Below are 24,937 nucleotides of genomic sequence, written 5' to 3'. Positions count from 1 at the left end.
GGGGGGGGGGGGGGAGTACGGGACACAACTACGGAGGGACGCCCAGCCGCGAGTTCCCACCCACGGGGGACAGTTAAAATAACTTCTTCTCCTCCCTGTATCAGGAGAAGAAAATGTCCTGTTTATGGTTTAATAGGGATTTAAGAAAATATCCTGGGGAAAAATATCCTCAGGAACAGGTCGCAGAACGGAGGTATTGCAGCGATTTAGTAGGGCAATGAAAGCGCAGCGTACAGTGTTGTGTGGTGTCGGAGAAACATAAATAGCAGCGGTGCTTCAGAAAGCTTCAGGGAAAGCACGGGGCTGCAGGGCGGAGCCCGAGGGAGGGGTAAGGGGGCACAGCTAGAACCCGAGCAGGGTGCCGCTCCTGGAACCCGAGGCACGATGGAGACTCGCCAACCCCCGGCAGAACTCAGGGTACGTAGACTCGGGAGAGAAATCTGCACGGCTGGGCCGTGGTGATTACAGCACCCCTGCAGCGTCCCTGGCTGCCACGGACCTCTTTCTTACTGGGGATCTGCCTTGCAGTGGAATCGGTTTCCCCTCTCCCCTTCCGACACCATTACCTTGGGGTCAGGTTTGCCCTACTGTGGGACGTGGCGGGTAGCTAGGAAAGAAAATCCACGAGCCTTTCCCTAGATGACAGGTTCTTCCCAGCAATGGGCAAGGAAAGGTCATGAATGGCTCTGAGATGGCTGTAACTCCAGCAATGTCTCTAGCATCCAGAACACGGCAAGAAGAGCAGCATTTGGGTTAAAGCAGGGCCAAGAAAGTTCCCAAGGTGTTTTCACGGAGTGTTTTTTTCAGCCTGGCTGTGCAGAAAGCAACTTTTTGGGGGGGTGCAGAGAAGAGGTGACAGTTTTAGCCCACAGTGTCAAATGGAGTGGTTGCTCCAGAACAGCTCCTTTGTAGAAGGTTGCGATGAGTGTGTTGTTCCTGTATGCTTGCACTCCTCAAGGCAACAGGCAGATGAATGTCCCACCGGCATCCTTGCTCCTCGGCTGAGGTTTAGGGTGCCAGCTCTGGCCACCTGCTGTGGCAAACACGGAAGAGGCAAAGCTGCAACTGCAATACTGTGAGGACCCTGGGCTCTGCCAGGTGCTTTTAGCTAATACAGGTAATAAGTAACTGCACAGTCACCATGAAAATCCTGGTTGGAAAAAGCTCCAGATGAACAAAACAGTTGACCAAGTCACCAGCTAAGAAAAAAAAAACCCAAACCAAAACAATGCAAAAACCAGTGCCTCTATTTAGAAGACAATAATACATTTTAAAAATATGTTTACCTATCTAGACCTAATGGAAATACTTCTCAATGAGAATATTCTTTTAATTAGGGAAAAATACTTTTGTGATTTTTAAAACAAGTTTCCACTTGACAAGTAAAAAAAGTGTTATGACTTCTCAAGGCCTGATGCATACCTTAATATGGAGGTGTGCTTTTATCCTAAACAGCAAATGTAACTGCCAAGTCGGCATTCACATTAAACCACACGGCTGGTAACTGACACACATACCAGAGAAAAAAACACCATTTTTGTACCTTCCACCATCAAGAACAATGTTGTGTTGTGTTTTGTTTTTTAAGTTGAAGGAAAAAACCCCAAAACCTTAAGGATAAATGCATCGCTAACGTGCAATGGGATTCTGTGCAGAGTTAGAACAGTTAAGAGATCTGTATGGAAAAACATTTCAAATCATCAGCTTCTTTTTACCTGGTAACTACAGATGCTCCATCAAGTGTCACTCCATGTTTTGTATTAGTTGTACAAATCAGTTTTGTGAAAGGACCAATGACATTAATAATAAACAGTCAGTGCATACTGGTAATAAGTAGCGCGCAACACTTTACAGAAAAGACAATACTAGGCCTTCAGCAAAATTTGTCCGTTGTTCCTGGGTGATACAGGAGCCTGCTCTGGTTCTAGAAGGGTACTTCGTAGCCCACACTCCTAAAGCCATTTGCAAATTCTACCCGTGTCGTTTCTGTAATGAACCAGGCCATTTTATTTTCACTGATATAGTGGTTGTGATCGTCTATGGCTGTCAGTGCAGGTACAAAGAGAGTGCAGGGTTGAAAAAAGCAGGATCTCAAGCAGTTTTAAAATGTAGTTTTAAGGTTGTAACTTAGCTGGTAAGAAAAGTCTCCTCCCTTGATGACATTGCAGATTTTTTCCATCTCTATACCATAAAAAGTTGTATTTGACATGATCTTTTCTCCACAGTGGACAACGCTGGGTAGTGGTAGTTGGCATTAGGTCAGCTCTAATAGTTTATTCTCCAGGGTCACATGTTAAAGAAAATCTACTAAGATGTCCGGATGAGTGGGGATCTTTCATCTTCAGTACTCTGACAGAAAAAAAACCACAACACAGCACAGTTAAACGTGGCACATTAGAGAGCTTCCATGGTGGGGAAGCTGGACTGCCGAGACTCCAAAAAGGAAAGGAAAAAGCTCTTGGTTCCTACTTCTAAGTATAATTTCCTGTAAAAGAACGAGCACTGTACTATAAAAAGCCCCAGAAGGTGGATGACAGCTTGGGCAGGGACCTCTGGCTCTCTGTGGCACCATACAGTTGGTGGCAGGCCATAACCAACCCTCTCACAAGGAGATCTATAACTAGCTGAATTACCTCTGATTGCAGGAAAAGCAACACAAGCAATGTAGAGAAAACATAAAATATAGGTGTCCCTTTGTATAATCCCTGCGCAGGGTTCAGGAACATCCAAGAGAGCTGGTATGAAGCTATACATGTAGGGTGGGGCAGGAACACCTGGGACAGGGGCCTCAGGCAGTGGAAGAGTTTTGACTCTCTAGCTGAGCCTGCCATAACACGGGCAGACTCAAAAGCTCAAAGGACCTTTTATTTTCTGAGTCTATTAAAACTTCTGTACCAGGCTCTCTTGCAAAGGAACCTGAAGTACAGTCCTGAGAGCACCTGCTTGTGAAACGTTTCCTGGGTACCTAGAGAGAAAATCAAGGATGAAACCAAGAGAGCCAAAGATCAGCTGCTCAAAACCACTGCTTGAGGAAAGGAGGCTGCACACCTCACCGCCAAACTGCTGCCATGTCCATCACAGCCCTTGTCCCACTGGGTCCCACTGACTAAAACAAAGCATATGCACGGTGTGGCTGGGTGCTCTGCAGGTAGGAGGGATGGTGCTTTTTCATACTATTGTAAGATAGTATTTAGGAAGCACCATACAAGCAAAACCACACTAAGACCACAGCAACTAGAAGAAAACAGCCTACTAGAGTACCCACTCTATTTCACTAACCAAAGGATTAATCATTTTGTCTCACCTGAACCCAACTGCCTTGCCTGTTAGGGTGAAATTCTGGCATTATCTATCAATGTGACTAGCAACCTTAAAGCCAGCATGTCGTTTTGTGACAGAACTTTTCATAAATAGACATACAAACTAGTACTGTCTGGATAAAACCTTCTGCATGCTGTTGTCTGTAAAATTAATCTGTTCTTTGGTCATAAATTTGCATCAGGATTCTGAAAAATAACCAATTGGCACATCAAAATTGTTTCTACTGAGAACACTTTCAGATTGTCGCTGACTAAATCTGCCCATCAAATATGGTGGACTTTTCCATCTTTTTTTTTTTTTTTTTTTTAAACTACTGTTGGCAAGGGAATTAGGCACAGATGATACGATCTGCCTTACCAGGTTTCTTATATTAGCTCCATTCCTTTGCTTTGGTGCATTTATTCTGAGTCTATTAAAACTTCCCTTCCCTAGAAAGGTCATTTTAAACAAAAACAACATATAAAAATGTTTGTATGCAGAAAGACACTGAACAGGTTAAATCAACCAAAAGAAAATCAAATACAGGGCAGATGTACAGTAAACAAGGTCAAATTCAAATGCTACTTACCTCTTCACTTATTCCTCTGGACCTGCACACGAGCACAATAAACACAATCCCAAAAACAATTCCTAGAGCCATGATTACAAAGGGGATTCCAGTTACAACACTGGCTTCCAGCAGGACATGCTTGAGTTTGTTAGCAGATACTTCATCAATCAGAACACTCTGGAGCATAGAGAGATGAAGAGGGGAAAAAAAGTTTATTTTTGTTCTTCCTTTATATTTCACCACTTTACTTTTGTGAAGGGTAGGGAAACAACACTCCCACAGCTCTCCACCTCTGCTTCATTGCTTCTTGATATAATTTCCCACTAAGAATTCTTATCTCTCCTTGCATGGCCAGAGGGATCATCTAGTCTGCATTTCAAAAGAAAGAAGTGATTTTTAACTCTCAGTTTAGCAATGACATAAAATAGTCCTGGAATAATGATGTACGTGATTGAAACTAGTCCCCTCGAGTCCTCCATGAATCCAGTTAATTTAGTGATCCAACTACAGCACAGGAATATTCACAAAAAGTGACTCAAAACCAGATGTGATCTTGTGAACTCCCACCTCCTCATCTGAGCAACCCTTTTCCTCATGGCCGATACTTTCAAATTAAAAGAACTCTCTGACTGAGAGTGTTTTGCAGGGCTGATGGTCAACAAGCAGCAGAAGGCTGTTAGTTAAATAGCAACAGCTTCCTACCTATTACTGTACAAAACAACAAGAAAACCAGCATTTTCTTTTCGGGTTAACTCAAAAAGTATTTTCGCAAGCATAAACATACCTCAACGCTGCAAAGGAATAACAAAAATAATTACCTCGTTTATATACATCACTGGGAAAATTAGCGTTCGGATGTTGCCTGTTTCACTGTGTAAAAAAAAAACAACAACAAAAAATTATAGTTTTGCAACTTTTCAACTTGAGGATTCTGAAGACAGATTATAATAGAACAATGAATGAGGAAACCATCCCTAAAAAACATCTGGCCTGTTCCTTTTCATTGTCAATTTTCACCTCCCTACTGGAGTAGAACAACCTCAATCTCCTGGTTTAGAAGCAATTACATATTTTGGGACTTGGTGAGGAGAGAAAGAGTGGGAACCATAAGAGGCTCATTAATAACCCACTGAATGACAGATTTGTGCCAGTCAGCAGGAATGCTAAGCTAAGTTGATGTTGAAGGTTACTCATATTTGTAAAACACAGAAGCTATTGTTCAAGCAACATGAGCACAGCAGCAAAAACCCCCCAACATTTGGCATGCATGAAATAACAGCATATGCCTAAATTTTGTTAATGTAACAGCTCCTGGGCACTAGAAAGCAAGGTGATGCTATTGTGAAGAAACATCACTGACACTCACTCCCAAGAGGATCAGGCAAATAAAATACTTTTTTAGTTATATAACAAAGCTGTGCCAATAAACATCAGCTTCTTTTTTAGTTATATAACAAAGCTGTGCCAATAAACATCAGCTGAGAAGCTAAGTAGGAAGAATAGCTACCACACAGCATTAGTTACAAGTAAATCAACACTTCAGAAAGACACAAGATGAAGGGAATGGTATTTCTGCACAATTGAGCTGCAGTTTGGGGACATGCCCCTCAAACTGGAACACCCAGAAAACCAGGTAGAGTCCGTCCACAACAAAGAAGAAATGGGGCATTTTACTCATGTTACCCAGGACTGTACACTGTTCCAAGTTGCAGGGTTGTACTGACTGCCAAAGTTGCTGTACAAAGATTTTGTCATAACAATGCAGTCACAGGCAAGGTACTTCCCTCTAACTGACCAAATGAGCCCTCCTTCCTGAGTTTTAGCTAGGGCTTGCCTGCTATCTGAGACATACCACTTGGTCTGCTTTTTGGGCTTGTCGGGGAAAGTCACGGGCAGCCCTGTCTGGGGTCATCCCTTCTCTGGTTTTCATGTGACCACTGCTGAGAAATGATGGTAACTGCAGTATTTTTCTCTCCTAAAAGCTGTGAAGAGTAGGATGGCATGTCCTCACTGCAGTGAGCAGCCACTCTCTGAGTGCTAGCTGCACTCCACTGTGGCGGACCCTCTCTCTGAGCCAACAAACCAGTGTGATATGACTGATGCCACCACAAGCATCACATGGAAACTGTCCACAACATCTCACTTCTCTTGACTACTGCCTTTATGCTGCAGATGGAACTGCAAAATCTACTTGATCTGCAAGAAGAGAAGATACTGCCACTTCTAACAGATTTGACTGGATTTCTCTCTCTTAATTGAACTCCCCAACAAATATTCCATCTGAACACTGCAGACCAACTCATTTTGAGTATCACATCAGATCTGAGATATCAATCTGGCAGCAGAGAACACTTACAAAAATTCAGGTAATTTTCTGACGTGAACATTGATCTGCATCCGCTTGGCTGCTTTCAAGACAAGTCCTGTCAGCTGGGGAATAAAAGAAATCAGTGTAAAAATCAAAGAAACTCCCAAAAACCACCACAAAAACAAGTAGACATGAAATAATAGGAACTGGGAGGATACAACCTAATATTTACCCTGGTGTGGACTTGAAAGGCAAGACAAGACCCACTTAGAGTTATTATTTCCCTTCACCAAGATACACTTGCAATTCATATACCTACATTCCAGTCTGCCTCTTAAATTAAGGAGATGTGAAGAGGCTGCAACAGAGATAAGAGTGCCATCATGCTGTGCTGTGCTGTGCAAAATTACACTTCAGCTACAGAGGATCCCCTTTCCTTCCAGATCCAGCTGTGGTTTTGGAAAAGGCTACTACTTACAGCTCCTTGCAGAGTCTCTGCAACAGTACTCAGAAACCAGAACAATCTCAGCCACAGACAAACCTACCTTTCTAAAGGGTGAAAAACAGCTACTGACCAGTCAATGGGAGTGTACAGCCACAGAGATAATGAGTGTGAAACACTTCTCACAGTAATGCCACCACTACAGTATGAGTTGCAGTTGGCTTCACAGGAATATTTTTTGCATTCAAGCAGCAAAATTTAGTCTGAAGAGTGGGTGGGAGGGGGGAGGTGCAGAGCTCATAGTACAAAAAAACTGGGTAAGTAGGAGCAGGGTAAGAGGAAGAACCTGGCACCAAACCAGATACCAAGCAGCATCTGCACTAGACCTTAAGAGAGGAACTATACAATTCCCTCTGCTTTAGCTACAGATAACAGCTTGATGAGTCAGAGTACTCAATTTCTGTAAAGCAGGTCATGATTTTGCTCTTTCCATCAACCTGTATTCCTATGTGTAGATGTAGACATCAGTGTTGTACTGGTTTTAGCTGGGATAGAATTAATTTTCTTCACAGTATAGCTGGTATTGGGCTGTGTTTTGGAACTGCGACAAAAACAGTGTTGGTAACACACGGATGTTTTAGTTACTGCTGAACAGTGCTTGCACAGCCTTAAGGCCTTTTCTGTTTCTCACATTGCCCTGCCAGTGAGTAGGCTGGAGGTGGGCAGGAAGCTGGGAGGGGACACAGACAGGAGAGCTGACCCAAACTGGCCAAAGGGATGTCCCATACCGTATGACATCATGCTCAGTGATGAAGAGCTGGAGGAAAGTTTGCCAGAGTTGCTGTTGCTCAAGGACGGGATGGTGGTGGCCAACTGGGATTATTTTGCATCAATTGTTCTTGGTTTTGTTTCTCTCCCCCCCACCCCCACCCCACCCCCATTACTAAAGCATCTTTATCTCAACCCGAGGTTTTTTGCTTTTACCCTTCTGATTACCTCCCCCATCCTGCTTGGGGGGAAGTGAGTGAATGGCTGTGTGGTACTTAGCTGCCCAACAGGGTTAAACCACAAGTCTAAAACTACGGACCATCATCTGCAAGCTCCCTTTATTTGACATTTCACAGTGGGAATACCAGTAACTCTATAAACTTCCATGAAAGACAGCATCACTACACTTCTGCATCTCTCCTCTCATGACTCCATGCTATCTAGATTGAGTCCAATATCCACTGAATCTTGACTGATTTGCTCTTTTGGTCCACATACCTAGCTTAACTTGGAGAAAACACAGTCAAGATAATATTCAAATGATTAGGATGGCAGGGTGAACAGGAAAAGTAGCCTCATCTGCTCCTAAGAAATGTTTTAACTCCTTCATCTCATCATTACTGGTCTGATAGCAGGTCTAATCACACAGAAAATGTGTGATTAGACAATGGGAAAAGTATTTTAATTCTTGCTGTCCAGCAAAGTTTGTATTTGCTTGTATAGAGCAAACAGATTGGTTCCACATAAACTAGTACAGCTTCCCTGAGGTCAATGGGACTATGTCGATACACACCATCCAAGAAGGTGACCTCAGTCCATGTGCTTGGATTCACCTACATAAGCCTTTAAAAAGACTGCACTTACAGGATTGATGTCCAGAAACGTCTCATGATACTCCTTTTTTGGGTGCATGCCCTCTATGTCCTCTATAAACTTTTGATCTGCTTGGTAAAAATGTGGGGCGGATAGAAATATTGGAGCACCTGAAATGTGAAAACAAAGAAAGTCACCACCTAAAAAAGGCAGAGCAAGATTCGAGGAAGTCTTTGAGGACCTCAAAACTCTTCCCACCGTGCCATTTACAGTGAAAGGAAACGTCCATTCTGGAGCTACAGAAGCAACACTCTGACTTCCTGTCGTCAGAAAAAGCCAAACTTCCCTTGTACAGCATTAGCATGGCTTCACATCTCAAGCTTGCACACTGGACTTTTGCACTGTTTTCATTCAACTACTCAGTTGTGATAGCTACCTGGATAAGAGCAGAGGATGAATGCCCAAGCTGTTCAGTATGGATCCTGGTACCTCCTTCTGATTTCTTGATTTAAATCATTGCTGGAGCACACAGCATCACATAGGAACATCCCTCTACATCACTACTGCAATTTTACCACCAACCGATCACTTGTTGGTGACTGATTTCACTGAGTGCAATCACATCCACAGGCCTCACCAAACTGTCCTCATATATTTCAGATAGAAAGGAGAAATATGTTCCCCACTGATGTCCCTCTGCTCTGCTTCCACCACCTGGTAACATACCTTGCTTGCAGATGCTGACATTGAGGACACCAGTGCCAGGGCAGTTTCCTGGTGGCACACAGAATCCAGCATTGTCCGGGTTAACCGTCGTGTTGGCAAAGACCATAGCAGAGGGCACAAAGCGGTAGGTTGGGATGCCTGCAACGGCTCCTGAGGTGTCGTACACCAGGTATAAAGATCTGCAAGGAAGAAAAGCCAGACCCAGATTTGTTAGTCTTGACAACACACTGACACCTGCTGTAGAGGTCAGCATTCTTTGCTGATACTTGTGTATCTACTTAAGTTTGCAGTAAGCTACAGGGTTGGTTTAAGCCCATTCCAACGATCTTCTGTATTGAAATTAATAGGCTTTTGATCAGCAAATACACATCCTGTCATTCTGCTGCTGCACACAATAGAGGATGCTGCACCAGCTATGCTGCTCCAGGGATACTGATGCCTGCCTTCAGCAGTTCAGGGCCTCACTCTGGTCCCCTTGTTGCTATTGCATGTTGTGTGAGAGAGTGCTGGTACATGCTACTGAGAGGGACAAGGAAAGGAACACAGTCGTGGAACACAGAGGAATTAGGCAATTCCTGAATTTAGTGTAACACACATCTGTATTGACTTAAACAGAGAATTTCAGATTCAGTTTTGTTCTTCACAGACAGGGAAATGGGCAAGGGAGGAGACAAGGTGAAACATAAAGAAGGAAACATCAAGACTGTCTTCATCTTGTTGCATTTCAGACAGCATTATGTCAATTCATGAATCTCTGAAGAGGGCAATCCAGGTTCTCTCAAAAAAGCAGGGCACGGAGGAAGATTTTGGACAAAAGAAGTTTCAGGCAAGGTTCATATAAATCCTTCCATTCCCTGCATTACTAGCCTTGCAAGGCAATCCATTCTGTCTTACCAGGCATCTTCCAAATTCTCACTTTATTTTGAAATAGCATACCCTTAACTTGATGCAGATTGGGGTTTTTTTTTGGTGTAACTCATCCTTCATACCATGAATAAATGCAAAACACTCATACTGTTAAATAGAATCACAGGAGGAAAAACACCAGCCTAACATGAAACATCAAGAGGAATGGACTTAAGTGCTCTGCTTTAAAGCCTGTGTGACACTTTCTTCTCCTTACCTACAGAAATCAGAAGAAAAGATATAAATGTTCTCCTCTTTGCTAATCAGCGGGTGAAAGGATGTCCCATCTGTTCCATTGATCATGTTACATGTCTCTGTTGTCCACCAGCTCAGTGACCTGAAGAAAACAAAGCCAAGAGAGTAAGGGTTAAAAGATCTGAGTAGTGGTCAGGTGATGCCAGCTCACTGTCTAAGCAAATGAGAATTAGACCTGTACAGTTCTAAGTCCTCTTGCCTCAGCTCTTCCAAGAAAAACAGGGATTAAAATGGGTTTTAATTGCATCTATACCCTATTTAAAGAAACCGGCATCAGACAAGTAAGAATATATCTGCTAGAGTTCCCCCCATAGATGTAATTGCTGGCAGATGTTTTGTTTAATGGGAGAGAGGTGCTTTAAGTAGTCCATCTTTTGCTGCTTTGTAACATGCGCTGAAGAAGTGTTAGATACCCAGGTGCAAGATGTCCCTCCCAGTCTTGGCTCTGGGTATAGAGCAGCAAAGAAGGGTGGTGTCTGGGAACACCGGTGATGTGGATGCAGGAACACTGTCCCCACAGGTGGCTGGGATGGGTGTCCTAGAGGAGGGAGTGGAGAGAGGGTCACCTCTGCCATTGGACAGCCAGGTGTTCAGAGGGGAGTATTCAAAGCACTCTGCTCTCTAAGGACTAGGGCTGTCTTCCTTTCATAGTTATATGACACAAACCAAAATACTGGGGGGCTGCTCTGAAGCTACAGCTGCTAAGAGCTACCACCATCCTCAGAATAAAAGTACCTTTTTTTTTTTGTAAATAATGCTTATGTTCATCCAAAATGTGAGAACGGGCAGATTTTGACAGAGGCTACACCACGCTGAAAAACTTACTCTTTTCCTTTCCATTCCACAATCCTTGAGAAGTTAAGGTAGTTCGTTTCCCCACTTAGGAAAACATATTCTCCATCATCAGTTCCATTCATCTGCAAACAGATACATGAGATTTTCATCACTCCACTCATTCTGTAACACCTGGCTGGTAACTACAACAGGGTGGCAGGAGTTTAAGCTGTCATCACTTCAAATCCACCCTACAAGTGACAGACTCCTGCTGAGGTAAATGCAATTCATTAAAGTTCACCTTGAATATAAATGAGCTGGAAGTGACTGGGCTAGATTCCTACACCTTCCAAGTGAAGGAAATGTAACATCAGATTAGCCTTTTTTCCTTTGAAATTTGCCACTGAAAAAACAGCAAAAAAAATTAACCCACAGAAAATAACCTGAGCACTGCAGATTATCTCCAGGAAACAAGGAGTCCCTGCAGTCCAATCAGAAACACCGCGGAAGTCACTAATGGCTGCAGCACAGAAAAAACACGCCATTTCAATCAATTACTAAGGAAGTTGGTCAGGAAATTTTTCTACCGATTTGCACAACTGGCCCCACAAAGCCCATGTTATTCAAGCAAGCACAGACAATAGTGGAGTGGTTGACACCCATCTTTGAAGAGCTTACCCATACCTGATAAAGGGAAGTCAGGTAAAACACTCACAGCTATGCTACCGGCCAGTGCCTAGGTACAGCTAAACTCAAGAGGGAGCATTCTTCTGCTGCCCCTGCAGCCTACCTCCTGGCCACAGTCCAAGCATATCCCCCTCAACTGGGTGGCAATGACAGTCCAAACTCTGTAGCAATGACATCACTCCTCCTCAAAAGCATCAGAAAGTCTTGTGTATCAGTTACCTTATTAAACAAACCAAATACTGGATCAATCTCAGGATGCAAAAGATGAATGGTTGACAGGAGCCTGTCTTTGTAGCCCCACAGTAATTCATGAACGGTGTGAACTGTAAACAGGGATTCTTGGTACAGAAGCAGCAGCACCTCTGTGGCAAACTGAAGAGGGGTTGACCTGGTCCACTCCATTGCAGTCTGCCAGGAGATTGGAATAAGGGAGAAATGTTCAAATTTATTGTAGAATAAATAATACCAGATGCATACAAACACAGACACATTTTAGCACTGCACGTTTCAACTGTATTTTCAGTCACATTATTTCCACTCATAGCAAGTAATGTGTTGGCTAACAGGTTCTTCAGCTTCTCTCCCACAGGGATGTGCTCTTGCAGATACTCGTTCAGCGTGGCACTGGCACACAACCAGCTCAGTTCCACGCCATTGACTGAGAATGGATTTTGAATGAAATGTCCAAAACTGCTTTCTAAACAGCCTGAATTTCACAAGTATATTACAGTTGGAGATATGCTTTGAATTTCACCCTTAGGAAGTTATGGTTTACATTTTTAAAAGATAGCCATTTCTCCAAAATGCACACAATACCAAAATTTATTTCCTTTCTAGCTGACAAGTGATTTTACAACATGTCTGTAAAAAAGCAAAAACAAAAGAAGGGAATATTCCTTGGGCAAACCAATCTGTAGTTCTTCTAGTACTGCCTGTTACAGTACATCACAGTCAAAACTCTGAACAAGACGTAATATTTACCACCACTCTCACAATGCCTGGAAGGAATTGTAAATACAGTGACTGTATTGTTTGCAACTTTTAGTAAGCTGAGTCCTATCTACTACCATATACAGTGCATTTGTGTATTCATTCATAAAATCAGACAAGACATTTTTGGAAATGCTGCGGAAAACCAGAAATGAATGCGCCCTGTAACCTAAGTCAATTAAACTATACAGAGAGTAAAGGCTTAGTTACACAATCAGCAAGTATTTTAGAACAGTCTAATTTCCTTTGGAAGGTATAACAGCTTTAGAGCTGCTTGTTCTCCTATCATTCCTGTATGAGACCAAAAAATTTTACCTAACACAGTTTGGGGATGCATGTTTTAACTTTAATTTTATTTTGAGAGCATCTTTTCATTCAGCCATATCTGAAACTCCTCTGCTGTAATTTTTTTTTTCACCTTGAGATGCAGACTTGGGAGGCAGTTTTTGCAATTTTGACAGAAACAGCCCTAAGCATTCCAAACTCTGTCATTCAAAAGTCATAGTTCCTCCAATGCATTTGACGTCTCTAATGCCCTAGCTTTACCTACTCATGGAAAACCAACAAGCCTGATTCCTGCTCATCTCTGAAGTGCATGTCAGCTCTCAGCGCAAGAGTGAGGCATTAACACTAAAGAAGCGTATGGCAAGGGAGGAGCATAATAAAAAAAAACCACAACAGGCCAAACCAAAACTGAACATAGTATCTGCCCCGGACATAAGTTGCCTCTCTCGTTCTTCAATCACGTTTATCTACCACAAAGGGAGAGACAGTATGAAGCAACAAGCTGCTAGTTATAAAGTGTGTTGCGATAATTTCCAAGCAGAAATGAAAGAGAACTCACCACTGCAGGAATATTAATTGTTCTAATCAGGTCCACTTCAGGGTCTCCCACTGACTTCTGAGGTTCAAACACATATGTCTTTGGATTCAGAGCAGATACTTTGGTACCATTGTCCAAAAACTGAACATGCACTCTTGGCCTGTATTCTCTGAAAAACAAGAAAGTTTGTTCTCTAATCAAGTTAAACAAGTTTAAAAATAAAGTTTAAAAAAAGGGGGAGGGGGGTCTCCCCCCTGGGGCGCATATATATATATACACACATAACAGTAATTGCAATTAGCCTATGGCTATTCTACTGTTTTAAGCACATAAAGGGTGGGATTTTCAGTTCATTAGGTGTAGATTCACTTTTGCTACTGCTGCTGTCAGCAACAGAACTTGCCTTTAAGTCAGCGTAAACTGAATCAGACCTCAGAGGGTGCTTCCAAAAATGCCACCCCCCATGTTAATTGCACTCTGTATTTTTGCCTCATTTTAAAAAACCTCCAAGGAAAGAGAACAATTTCAAGCAGTACAGACAGATTTAGAGGCACTATATATGGGACTGCACTGAAGTACAATTTGAAAATGAAACTTTTGCCTCTTTGCTGCAGGCAAAATTCGCTCCCAGACAGAACAAGATGTAGGCTTCACGTAAATCTCATTAATCTGACCTAAGAACCTACCAGAATCTTTCTGCTGCCTTCAGAGTACTTTGCACTAGGACTGCTGAGCTTACATGTGACATGACTACAAAACAAGCCTCATTTTAGCTCCTCTCCTTCAATTCTCTGGTAGGAATCCTGGACATGACAGAAATTCAGCTGAATTTTTGCTATGAACTACTTGTGGGGTGGCAGGTTGCTTCTGACGCTGCCTAAGCACTCTGACAAGCAGCATACAACTCAGGATTGCTGACAAACAGGTGCAACTGGCAAGCAATACCAGATGCTACCTGATGGCCTGATGAGGAAGTCAGATCTTAACTACCCTGAAATGTATGTCATAAATATAATTCAGTCCGTTGCCACTACCATTTTACAAACAAGAAGCATAAAATTCTGCAGAACTGGCTGGCTCAGGCTATATATGTGTCTGAAGCAAACTTGAAAATGGAAATGGCAGGTTGTCTGCTCATGGTATGATCCCTTCAGCATTCATGTGAAGCAAAATGCACTGTATTTTTTAAGACTACATTTACTCAAGAATTTGTTGACTTTGACATTGCTTTGCTTCCTGTTTAAATTTTAAATCCCAAGATGTGAAGGGGAGTTATTCTGCAAGACCCTGTGCTATCCTAGATCCTATCCTGGCTGCACTGGATACATTAATGCAGCTTCATGACAGGCTGTATTACTCTGGTAGTCTTTCAAATTTAAAGCAAACTGGAAAGGCCTGTGGAAAGTGTTCTTGTTAGGAACCAACCATTTCCCATCATCCTTACACAAACAGAGTATCTACCACTCTTCAGCATCCCTACCACCTAGGACCATTCTGGTCTAGCAACACTTTCAGCTTGATTTGGGAAGAGCCTCTTGTACAGGGATCTACTTTATACCCTAGGGCTTGAACTGAGGGGATAGAAACAGTTGTGAAGCACCTTCCCTAAAATAGGCCAGAGTTAAACCTGAGAAGCCTCTCCAACTCTAAAAGGGCCAGAGAGAAAAGTAATACTTCCTAATTAGGGATATGAGTAGGAGGATCTCAGATGTTAAAGACAAAAAGCTGCAAATATGTGCAAGACCAGACAATATTCAAGTGTACTTTGGGACTCAGAAGCCTTATGCAGGTAAGCAGTTTGCACTTTAATTTATGCTGCAAATTCAACTTTCATGATTTATAAACAATGGCACTACTACATTTTTGTTACAGAATCTACCTCTGCACTAACTTGATTTATAATGTGTGTTGGTCAAAACTATGAATTGCAGGAAGAATATGCAGGAAGAGACTATTTAGCTGTCCCACCTCCTCTGTTACTCATTAGATCTTTTGCCTCTGCTTGTCTGGGCCAGTTCACCTCCAGCCTTTTTCCCCCCAGTACCCTGTTTTATAAAAACACTGAATGATGCGCTTCATGTTAGGGCATTTTAGGTGTTCTGCCACTTACTAAACCTAAATGAGTCTTTCATGTTTTGCTACATGGGGCCTGTAAGACAAACTTGGTATTTATTCTCTGGCTCGACCATGCAGTATGTCTGCAACATCATACATCCTTTCTCCCTCTCCTCCCACACGCCTCCTCTCTTCCCCCACCCACTGCTGACAGTCTGGTACAGTTGGCAGTGACAGCTAGGCAAGGATTAAAAAAATCTCCTGGAAAAGAGCACTCCACTTTTTAACTTCCCTCTTTCTTCTATCAGACAGAGCACAGCACAACTGAATCCTGTCCAGACATGTCAAAAAATCAGGCTAACCAAACAAGCCAGAAACACGGCAGGCCCGGAACACGCAGCCTCCCTCCCTTGCACTGCAATAAACAATTCAGGGAGAGCCTGCATGGCCTGACCCAGCGTGCGTTGCATTGCAGGGGAAAGCTCTCCCAGCAAGCCAAAAACCAGCAGCTCAGGCTGGGCCTCCCCTCAGGCACAGACCAACCCAGCCAGCTACACATCACCAGGCCTGTCCATCCCACTGAACTCTTTCATGGATAAGGCGCAGCTCCACAAACTGGGCTGTGTGTGACAGGCAGAAGACACTCAGAGCTAAGAAAAGGGAAAACAAGAAGTTAGCAAGGGAGACTGAGCATCAGAGCGCAGAAAAGCATGGGCCTATGTGGTTTCATGCAGCTGCATTACACCTAGAACTGGCCCTATTTATCTTCACGACAGAGAGAATGCACTGCTGACTAATTCTCAGCATTATACTACAGAGACCTGAAGAAAAGCTTGGGAACTTGAAAGCTTATGTAACTTTTCTCCAGCTCTACTGCTTTATCTAACACAAGGTATTTTGCCAAAGTACCGCATATAGTTTGCCAAGGCTAAACAGACACAGTACTGAAATAGAGGAGACAAGGGAAAAGACTGATGGCAGAGGGTGAAGCAAAGCTGAGGTGTGGGAGGAAAGAAACAGAAAGGCAAGACATACTGCAGCGACCAAGGCTACCACAAAGGCTCTCCCTTTTATTCTATAGTATTTTTTTAAAACACTAACAACCAGATTCTGATCATTTTTCAGCTTGGGTAAAGACAACTCCCTCTGGCACTGAGCCAGTGCCCAGTCTGAATGAGTGTGTGTGACCAGAAGTAAGACTGATGACGAGAAATTAACCTTTTTGCTGAAGTTCTCATACCTCTGTGACTTCAAAGACCATAATGCTTCCTGCCACAGGACTGCTCTTAGTTTACACTGCTGCATGCAGCAGAGCAGAATAAAGCTCTAAAGGAAAACTAATTTGTAACGTGACTTTAAAAACTCTCCACATGCAGCAGACTCAGACTGTTCAGTGTGTAGCCATACCACACAGAATGATAAGCTCCAACACTGCACGCAGCCTTAGTAAGTCTGGCTGTCTGTAAAAATGGTAGGTATGCCTGAATCTAAGTAGATTTTAGTGAGGGGGGACTGAGGAAGATCCCTGCAGTTACCACTCTCTAACTGGTTTTCTGGCCACAATTCTACTGATGTGAATTGGGCAACTTCAGCTAGGAACTGATTTTTGAGTGAACACATGAATCACACTTTTATGCAACACTCCCCTTTCCAGACTCTCAAACATCACCCAACTGTTTTTTCTCTCATGAAACAGTAGGCCAGGATGCAAACAACTTCCTCTGTGTTCAGGAACAGCAGCACACAAGCAAAATCTTACCCAAAATCTGACAGAAGTCACTGGCTTAATCTGAAACTGACTGCAGGTTCTCCAAATGTCAGTCCAGTTGTATGGCCTGGGTGGTGTATAACCATGCTCCCTTGAATAAACTTTTACTCACACAGTAACAGCTAGGTTTTATCCTAGAATGGGATCCCAAGTGTTCTGGAACCCCCTTTTTGGCTTCTTCACATACAACAGGTTTAGTGAAATGTGAAAATAGTGAAATGATCCTACCGGTAGGTGTATGGCCCTATTTCCTCTACAAGAGGAGTATCTCCTTGAAGCACTTCTAAAGGATTTGTCACATTAAAAAAGTAGAACTGCATGTAGACTGGTGGAGGAGGATCTTCCCAGGCTTCAAAGGTTTCCGTGCCATTTTTCAATACTGTTCCCTGAAACGATAGAAAGATAGATTCATTGTTAACAATAGACACTGTATGATATTTATAGGAAAAGAGGAATTTTATGCCTTTGGAACAAGCACAGGCAATAGGATTCAAGACCCCAAGTCTACCAATACTTATAAATATGTTTTACTTTGAAGCATCTCACTAAATATCAACAAGATCAGATACATGCTACAAAGGCTCACAGGCTAGGGGCATACTTTTGTTGGGTTTACTGTTCCATGTCTTCCCACAAACACTTCTGCCTGACATTTTTCAGAATGAAGACTTACCAGCTATTACGCAGTGATTCTGTTGCATTTCCTGTATCAGCAAAAACCTAACCTGATGTAAGATACCATGAAACATGCCAGCATTACAGATAAAAGTAGAATTTGTCAATGGGAGGCCAAGAAGTCCTAAGAGATATCTTAGGAGCAACAAGGCTAGAAAAGAAGTTTAGATTACTTGTGTTTAAGATTCCTTTCCCTAAGAATGTCAGATTCCACTACAGCTGTGAGATTCTGTCTCCAAAGCAATTAGACTTTGTTTTTCAGTGGCTTGTGAGGAAAACCTGAAAGGGACAGAAATTGCTGTCATGTAGGCATACCAGGATTCATGCCTTTCTGAGATCTCTGAATAGGGCAAAGATTCTTTGCCCTCTGTCTTTAATTACATTCTTACACCAATGAGAGTGCATGCGTCTCCAGACCCAGGGACTGTCTATTCTGTAGCCAATAAAATGTGAACCTACAAAAGAAAAGCTATAAATCATTATTTTATGACAGAAGCACTTAACTAATGAATCAGTAATTCCTTTACCTACCAACATACACGTTTTAAGGCAAGTCACAACTGTACCTGTGTGTAGCTCCATTAGAAACATGTAATAAAGCTCTTAACTCTTCATTTTATTACCATTCCATTTTAGATAAAATTCACCCCAACTATAAAAGCACCAACACCACCAAAATCAAGGCTTTTTGTATAGCTATAACACTGGTATTGCTACTGTGGTAGTAAAGAGCAATTTGGCTTGCAGAGTGGAATTTTCAGGAATAAGCACAAAGAAAACTGTATCTTTGAAAACCGTATCACCTGTTGGGCGGAAGAAGGGCAAGGGGGAATAATTTGCAATTAAATGGGTCTCATCAACACTTGCTCTTTTTATTCTTCTGAGAAAACAAGTCAAATATTGTGAGTGCAAGCTCAAAAGCAGGGCAGTTTGGACTGATGCCATTTCTTGGTTACTGTTCATGGGGTCTTAACTTTATCAGCCACAGTTGCCTCAGGAGTCATTCTTGGCCTTCCCACTTAAGGAACTGTTTTGTCTTCGTGTAGATTTTAATTTTGAATGATTAGATAAAGAGAAGAGTGTTTCAAAGAAAAAAAATTATTGGCAGGAGCTTGGAATGGCAGCAGTATTGCTGAATAGCAATGAAAGCCAACCCAGCTGGTAGCACTTCGCAGTTGCAGACTGCTTTCCTCTGAGAATTTCAAACCACGTATTCTGTGCATACCACCAAAAAAAAAGAATGTATTTTAGACATGCTTCAGGAGGTTTGAGCATTTTTTTGGAACCACCAGCAGCTCATATGTACCGTTTCCTACATAGCCCAATGCTTTTGATCCTGTTTTCTTGTGAACTATGCCAAGGAGGCTCATCCCCGTATTCAGAGAGAGACCTCCTAAAGCTGGTTTGTAGGATCAGGAACAGAAAATCTCCCAAAGTCAGGCATACAGTTTTCATGATGCCACCATAAAGGGCTGGAAGCAAGACAGCAATGTATTTACTACAGATGACCATGATAGCTTACCTCCACAGGCAAATAACGACATTACAAAGTCAGTTATTTCAGAGGTGCTGGTGTAGTGAACTACTGATGTCTGCTCATTTGCTAAATTGTATAAAGCTCACATCTCTCGTGCATGAAACACAGTGAGTTTAAGCCTGACACTGATAAACAGAGTAACTACTGTCTGTCTTGACCTTAACCATCCATATTTAGGAATTTGAACTGTTCCCTAACAACTACTAAGCATATTCAGGACACCTATCTGTTGCTCAAATGCCTCTCATATGAGGCAACTAAAATGAGAGATTATTAATCATTCTAAATGTGCAACGTTTAAAAAAACTAAGTGCACCCTGGTCATATTCAGTCCAGTTTAAGACTTCAGTCTATCCTTTATAACAGAGGGATCACATTTACAATGTGCAGGGAGGCCATGTCTCCTGTCCCTTTCCTGAGCTAGACTGAAAACAAGTAGCGCTCAAGGTAGCATCGCTAAATGTAACACAGGTTTCTACCACGCTCTCTCTATATACACATATGCATCAGATTACATGTACAGAGCATTTAATAAGAAGGAAGTGAAGGAGGATTTCTCTGTCAGGTTGATTTAAATACAGGCTCTTGAGATTTTGAAATCGTAAGTGATCCATCCCCTGGCAGATGGGCTACAGAGCAAAAGGGTAGTGAAACAAAGTAATCTGGTTATTTATTTCCGGGATCCACATGACACTGGATCTCCCACAGAAATGACGTGCCTATTTATAGGTTTGTACAGTGACAGCTCCAGATGTATTCCCAGACAGACTCACAAACTTCTGAGCTGGATTCTGACAGACTCCCACGAAACTCTCAAATAATAAAATATGGTAAGCTCTCTTCTCCTATTTTTGATTAAATGTTAAGAGGGATATTTGGGTCTATCACATGATATTACACATCCTAGACCCGAGAGAAAAACATGAGCACATATTTTTGAACAAAACATACATCCATGACCCTCAGCTACGGCATTCAAGTTTAGCTGTGCTGACTTTCCTCCACACTACAGCAGTATCTGATGTTACACAACTGGGAATGCTTGTTTATTTGTCAGAGCTGTGTTCACTACTAGGTTGGGCAGGCTGCAAGATATTACATCCCAGGACTGCTCTTTAATCTAAAGTATGTAGTTATATATGTAGTTATTGCTGCTGTACTGTGTAAGGCCCGAGAATAAGACCTTTTCCCTTGCTACATTTATATGCAAGAAGAATAGATACGAAGTATTCAGAAACCTTAAGCCAGACACTAGTCCTGCAGCAGTAGCCTAGAGAAGCCTCAGACCCAGTGTGATGGTTTGACTCTGGCTAAATGCCAGGTATCCACCAAGTCGCTCTATCACTTCCCCCCCCTCCCCTTTCCCCCTTGTTTTCTCAATAGGGTAAAGAGGGGAAAGAAGATAAACTAACCCTTGTGGGTGAAACAAAAGCAGTTTTAATATAAGCAAGGCAAAGCAAAAGTCCGCGCGCGGAAGCAAAAGCAAACAGATTTAGTCTCTACTTCCCATGGACAGGCGATGTCGGGCCTTCTCAGGAAGCAGGGCTCCGATACGCGTAGTGGTTGCCTCGGAGGACCAAGGGTGACCCCACCCCCTTCCTCCTTTCTCCCAGCTTTATACTGAGCAAACGTCATATGGTATGGAATATCCCTTTGGTCGATTTGGGTCAGCTGTCCTGGCTGTGTCCCCTCCCAAGATCTTGCCCACCCCGTCCCACTGAGGGAAATATCAGAAAGAGCCTTGGTGCTGTGTAAGCACTGCTCAGCAGTAGCCACAACACCAGGGTGCTATCAACACCCTGCCAGCTCCCAGCATAAAACACAGCACCGTGAGGGCTGCTGTAGGGGAAAACCAATTCCAGTTCAGCCAGACCCAGTACACCCAGAGACCCTGTCTCAGAGATACAAGGGTGTACCTGCTGCAAGATCACAACCTAAAACCAGTGGACAACATGATCTCCCGTCTTCTCGAAGAAGCACAGCAGAGGTTCTTCTGTCCAAGTGGAGTCCACACTCATTTTAAATCTACCAGCGCATCCTTCCTACTGATTTAATTTATCATGCCAGTCAGCGATTTGCAGCTATCTCATGCGCTGGTGTTTCCTTGTCTTGACCATGCTTCAGACCGAGGAAATCAAAAGCAAGCTTCCCCTCCCAAATGTAACTGTTACTGGTAGTGATAGTGGGGGTGGGAAATGGTACTGAACATTTCTGGAATCTACACAGAAAATTAAATTCTTTTTTTTTTCCTTGGAACTGCAAAATGTTCTAATTCCAAGACATATTTTTATGTGTTCATCTATGACAGAATTTAACTGCAACTTTTTAAGACAAGTGATAGGGTGAGCTTTTAGACCAACATGAACAGACTTCTCTAAGCCTGCACCTTGGGAATGGTCTGCTCAAAAGGAGCATCTCAACTGATTCTTCCTCGAAACCTTCACATTAAATTGTGCTGAGAGCTCTAGTGTTTCATATTAAACAACAACAGCAAAAAAAGATCAATACATAAAATCCATCAAGGGACAATATATCTTTCCTGTCCTTTTGGGTCCTAAACACTCCAGACAATCCAGCTCTAGAGATGGCTGGCAACAAAAGTCCAGTAAAATTTTGAGGGGTTATAAGACCAAGAATTTTCTAAAATTATCAGTGTAAGGTATGGGGCATAAAGAAAACACTTGAGGTAAAAGACCGATTGCCCAAGTTTGGAATTAGGTGGATAGATCAAAGGTTGTTATATTCATAAACTGCACACTTATGGCAATAAAATACATAACTATATAACCAACATATAGCATAAGGCAATCACTGATAGCAGCTATGAAAGCCCTTCTCCTTTGGGCAGCTAGTTTATTCTTGTTCATTACAAGTTTTTTGCCTTTATTCGATGGAGTTTCATGTGCTAACTCTTGACAACAAACAGATATTGGACAAGGGAGATATCTGATCTGGCATGGCACTCTAATTCATAAAAGCCAGTAAAACTGGCAAATAAGTTGACAAGATTTTAATGCCTTCTGGGAAAGGTGTTCCCACTGTCCTTGTCACTACACATCTGTCTGCTGATTTTCAAGGGGATGTGAAGTTTGACACCAGGCTGGATTCCCCACTATTCCCACCCCCCCACTGTACCCAAGAATAGACTTCCCTTTCTCTGCCTCTGGCTGGTAAGGATGCAGCACACAACCCCCCTGCTGAAAGCCCACCCTTCCTCGGTGGTTCACAGGTCCTGGGTTTGGACATGCAGGTGCTTCAATGGCTCCAAAGTGCAGTCTTCTCTTTCAGCTGTAGTTGAGACTGCAAAGACAGCTCCTCACTGCAAGTCAGCTCTGTTTCAGGACCGTTGGAAAGCCCTCAAAGGAACATGAACTACCTGTTGTAAGGGCAACCTCTTGTCCCTTCTGCAACTCTCCAACAACAGAGAGGTTGAGGAGGCTAAGAAGGGCCAGAGTGCTGAGATGACATTTCATGTCCAATGCCCTGGACTGCAGAGTAATCAGAGAGCTGGAAAAGCTCTAGTCTGGCCATATTTCAATGGCAAATCGAGATTTATCTATTTGCTCAAGATTTTCTAAGCTTGCATATGTGGTTACACAAGAGACAGCAACTTTCTAGACTACACACAAAAACTCACATGGGATAAAGCACACGTGGAAAGCAGCCAAATCACCAGAATGACTGGGAGCACATGGCTTTGAGGCTGAAAGCTGTACTTCTGCAGTTTGTGTGTGTTGTTCCTGCAGATGGCCAGGGGGGAGTCAGTGGTTAGTGCAGGGAGCAGGACACTTGATTCTGTGCAATCTAGATGTGAGCTGGCACAAGCAGTACGCAGGAAAAGACTGAGCTCTTGAAACTATATCCTGCATTACTGAAAGCCCTGCTGAGCGAATAACAACTTATTCTTACATAATCAATCATTAAGGGTAAGGAGCATGTAGCTAAGAGATAATACACATAAGGAGGATCACACCTAATTCCTGACAGTTCTACACTCTCCCGCCAAACCATTTTATTTACGCCACTGCTCTTTTGATAAGAAACTAGAGCTTCTGCTGTGATGCAGATGACAGACTTCTTTCCAGAGACCTAAGATCTGGGAGATGGAACTAGTTGCACATGCCTATGCAAAGCTGTACTGCTTTGCCTTGGTTTGCATACAACTTTGCATACATTAACACTCACATCACACCTGGCTTTCAGACTGCTTAGAAAAGGTATGGGCTGGCAATAAAATGACTTCAGGATAAACTATCCATCACCCATGCTACGCTCCAGCACAGCAGAGGCACGTACCTGAGAACAAACACTGCAGGAATAGCTGTACGAGTAGTTTCTGCAGAGCAGCTGACACACTGGCAGGCTGCATGACAGCTGACCCTATGATAGCCTTTTTTTTTTGGGCTATCCTCTGAAGTTTACAGGCACACTTCAAAGTGCCACAACTTGCTTTAAGCTGACTGCCAACCTAAAACTGCAGTCCCTGAACTGAACTGATTTAAGACACTACAGCTTCTATGTTAGGAAATGCTCCTTGTCAATACCCCCCAAAAAATGAATAGTACTTTGGTTAGGACATCACAGAGGATCAGCAGACTTCAGTCACCAGTAAGACAATAACACTAGTCTGTTCATTTGTTAGCACTCTTGGTTTCTGTCAGAACTGCTGAGAGGATGATATTCCTCGGACTAAGTAGACAAATAATTGTTCATTTACATGCTTCACAGGTATGTCAGGGGAGTTACTAACATAGTTGACCAGTCTCATTGGAACACCAGATAATGCAAAGAGCCAGTATGAGGAACAAAAGCTTAGGCAGACCATGAATACTGAAGGGCTCTGCATTCATAACAATTCCAGGATGGGTGTCCCCGAGGTGTGCTACAAGCAGCCTTTAATAACCGGGTGAAATACCTCGCTGTCATCACCCAGCCTGGGAAACTACCACGTGTCTCAGCCCACAGCACCTCTGGCTGTGCTCCAGAGGCAGCAGTACATGGAGCAGCAGAACAAGCTACTGTATGAAAGCTGCAAGAAAGCGATGATAGGGATGGCAAAACAAAAGGGGTGCTTTAGGTGTCCCCTGCCCGCCTCATGTGCTGCTGCTCTGGAGAGGGCTCCTCACTACAGCTGCTGCCCCCCAGCCAGTAAAGCTGCCTCAAGAGAACTGATTTTTACTCGTTTTGAACCCAGCCCAGGCCCAGCGCAGCCAGAGCTCCACCCTGAGCCCCAGCCTAGCCGGGTGGTGCAGGGCAGGTGGGGTTCACTGCCCAGGGATGCTCCTGCCCCCACCCAACCACAGCTGGTGCAAGGAGGGAGCCAGACAACGCCCCCCGCCAGCCCCCTCCCTCCGTCCCAGGGTTATTTGGCGAGCGAATAAAGCGGTCAGGAGGGACCGGGCCGTGCTCTTACCTGCTTCACCTGCAGGTCCACCACTGTCTGGAAGACGTGTGCTACCAGCAAGGAGATGCTGGCGATGAGCAGCGTCATGGCCAAGACCCCCACGGTGACGAGGCACAGCGACTTCATGGCTGCTGC

The 24,937-nt window shown here is 43.2% G+C and overlaps 1 protein-coding gene across 2 annotated transcripts; it reads right to left on the bottom strand.

Annotated features, from left to right (window-relative positions):
• Nucleotides 1–1,226: 1,226 nt before the first annotated feature.
• SCARB2 (scavenger receptor class B member 2) lies at nt 1,227–24,931 on the bottom strand. Of its 2 annotated transcripts, XM_026848136.1 has the most exons (13): nt 24,812–24,931; nt 17,415–17,572; nt 13,385–13,532; nt 11,770–11,958; nt 10,915–11,006; nt 10,052–10,171; nt 8,929–9,107; nt 8,254–8,372; nt 6,228–6,301; nt 4,690–4,741; nt 3,890–4,048; nt 3,679–3,749; nt 1,227–2,349 (listed from the first exon to the last, which is right to left on the bottom strand). In XM_026848136.1, the coding sequence occupies exons 1-12, from the start codon at nt 24,926–24,928 to the stop codon at nt 3,720–3,722; spliced, it is 1,437 nt and encodes a 478-aa protein (XP_026703937.1). In that variant the 5' UTR covers nt 24,929–24,931; the 3' UTR covers nt 1,227–2,349; nt 3,679–3,719. The 2 variants fall into 2 exon arrangements, with proteins under 2 accessions (XP_026703937.1, XP_026703936.1); XM_026848135.1 differs by lacking the exon at nt 3,679–3,749.
• Nucleotides 24,932–24,937: the final 6 nt, after the last annotated feature.

This window comes from Athene cunicularia, assembly GCF_003259725.1.
Source record: "Athene cunicularia isolate RWA chromosome 4 unlocalized genomic scaffold, athCun1 chr4_part2, whole genome shotgun sequence".
NCBI classification, from domain to species: Eukaryota; Metazoa; Chordata; class Aves; order Strigiformes; family Strigidae; genus Athene; species Athene cunicularia.
The sequence above is the reverse complement of the archived record's forward strand: the minus strand, read 5'-3'. Positions and strand labels throughout refer to the sequence as shown.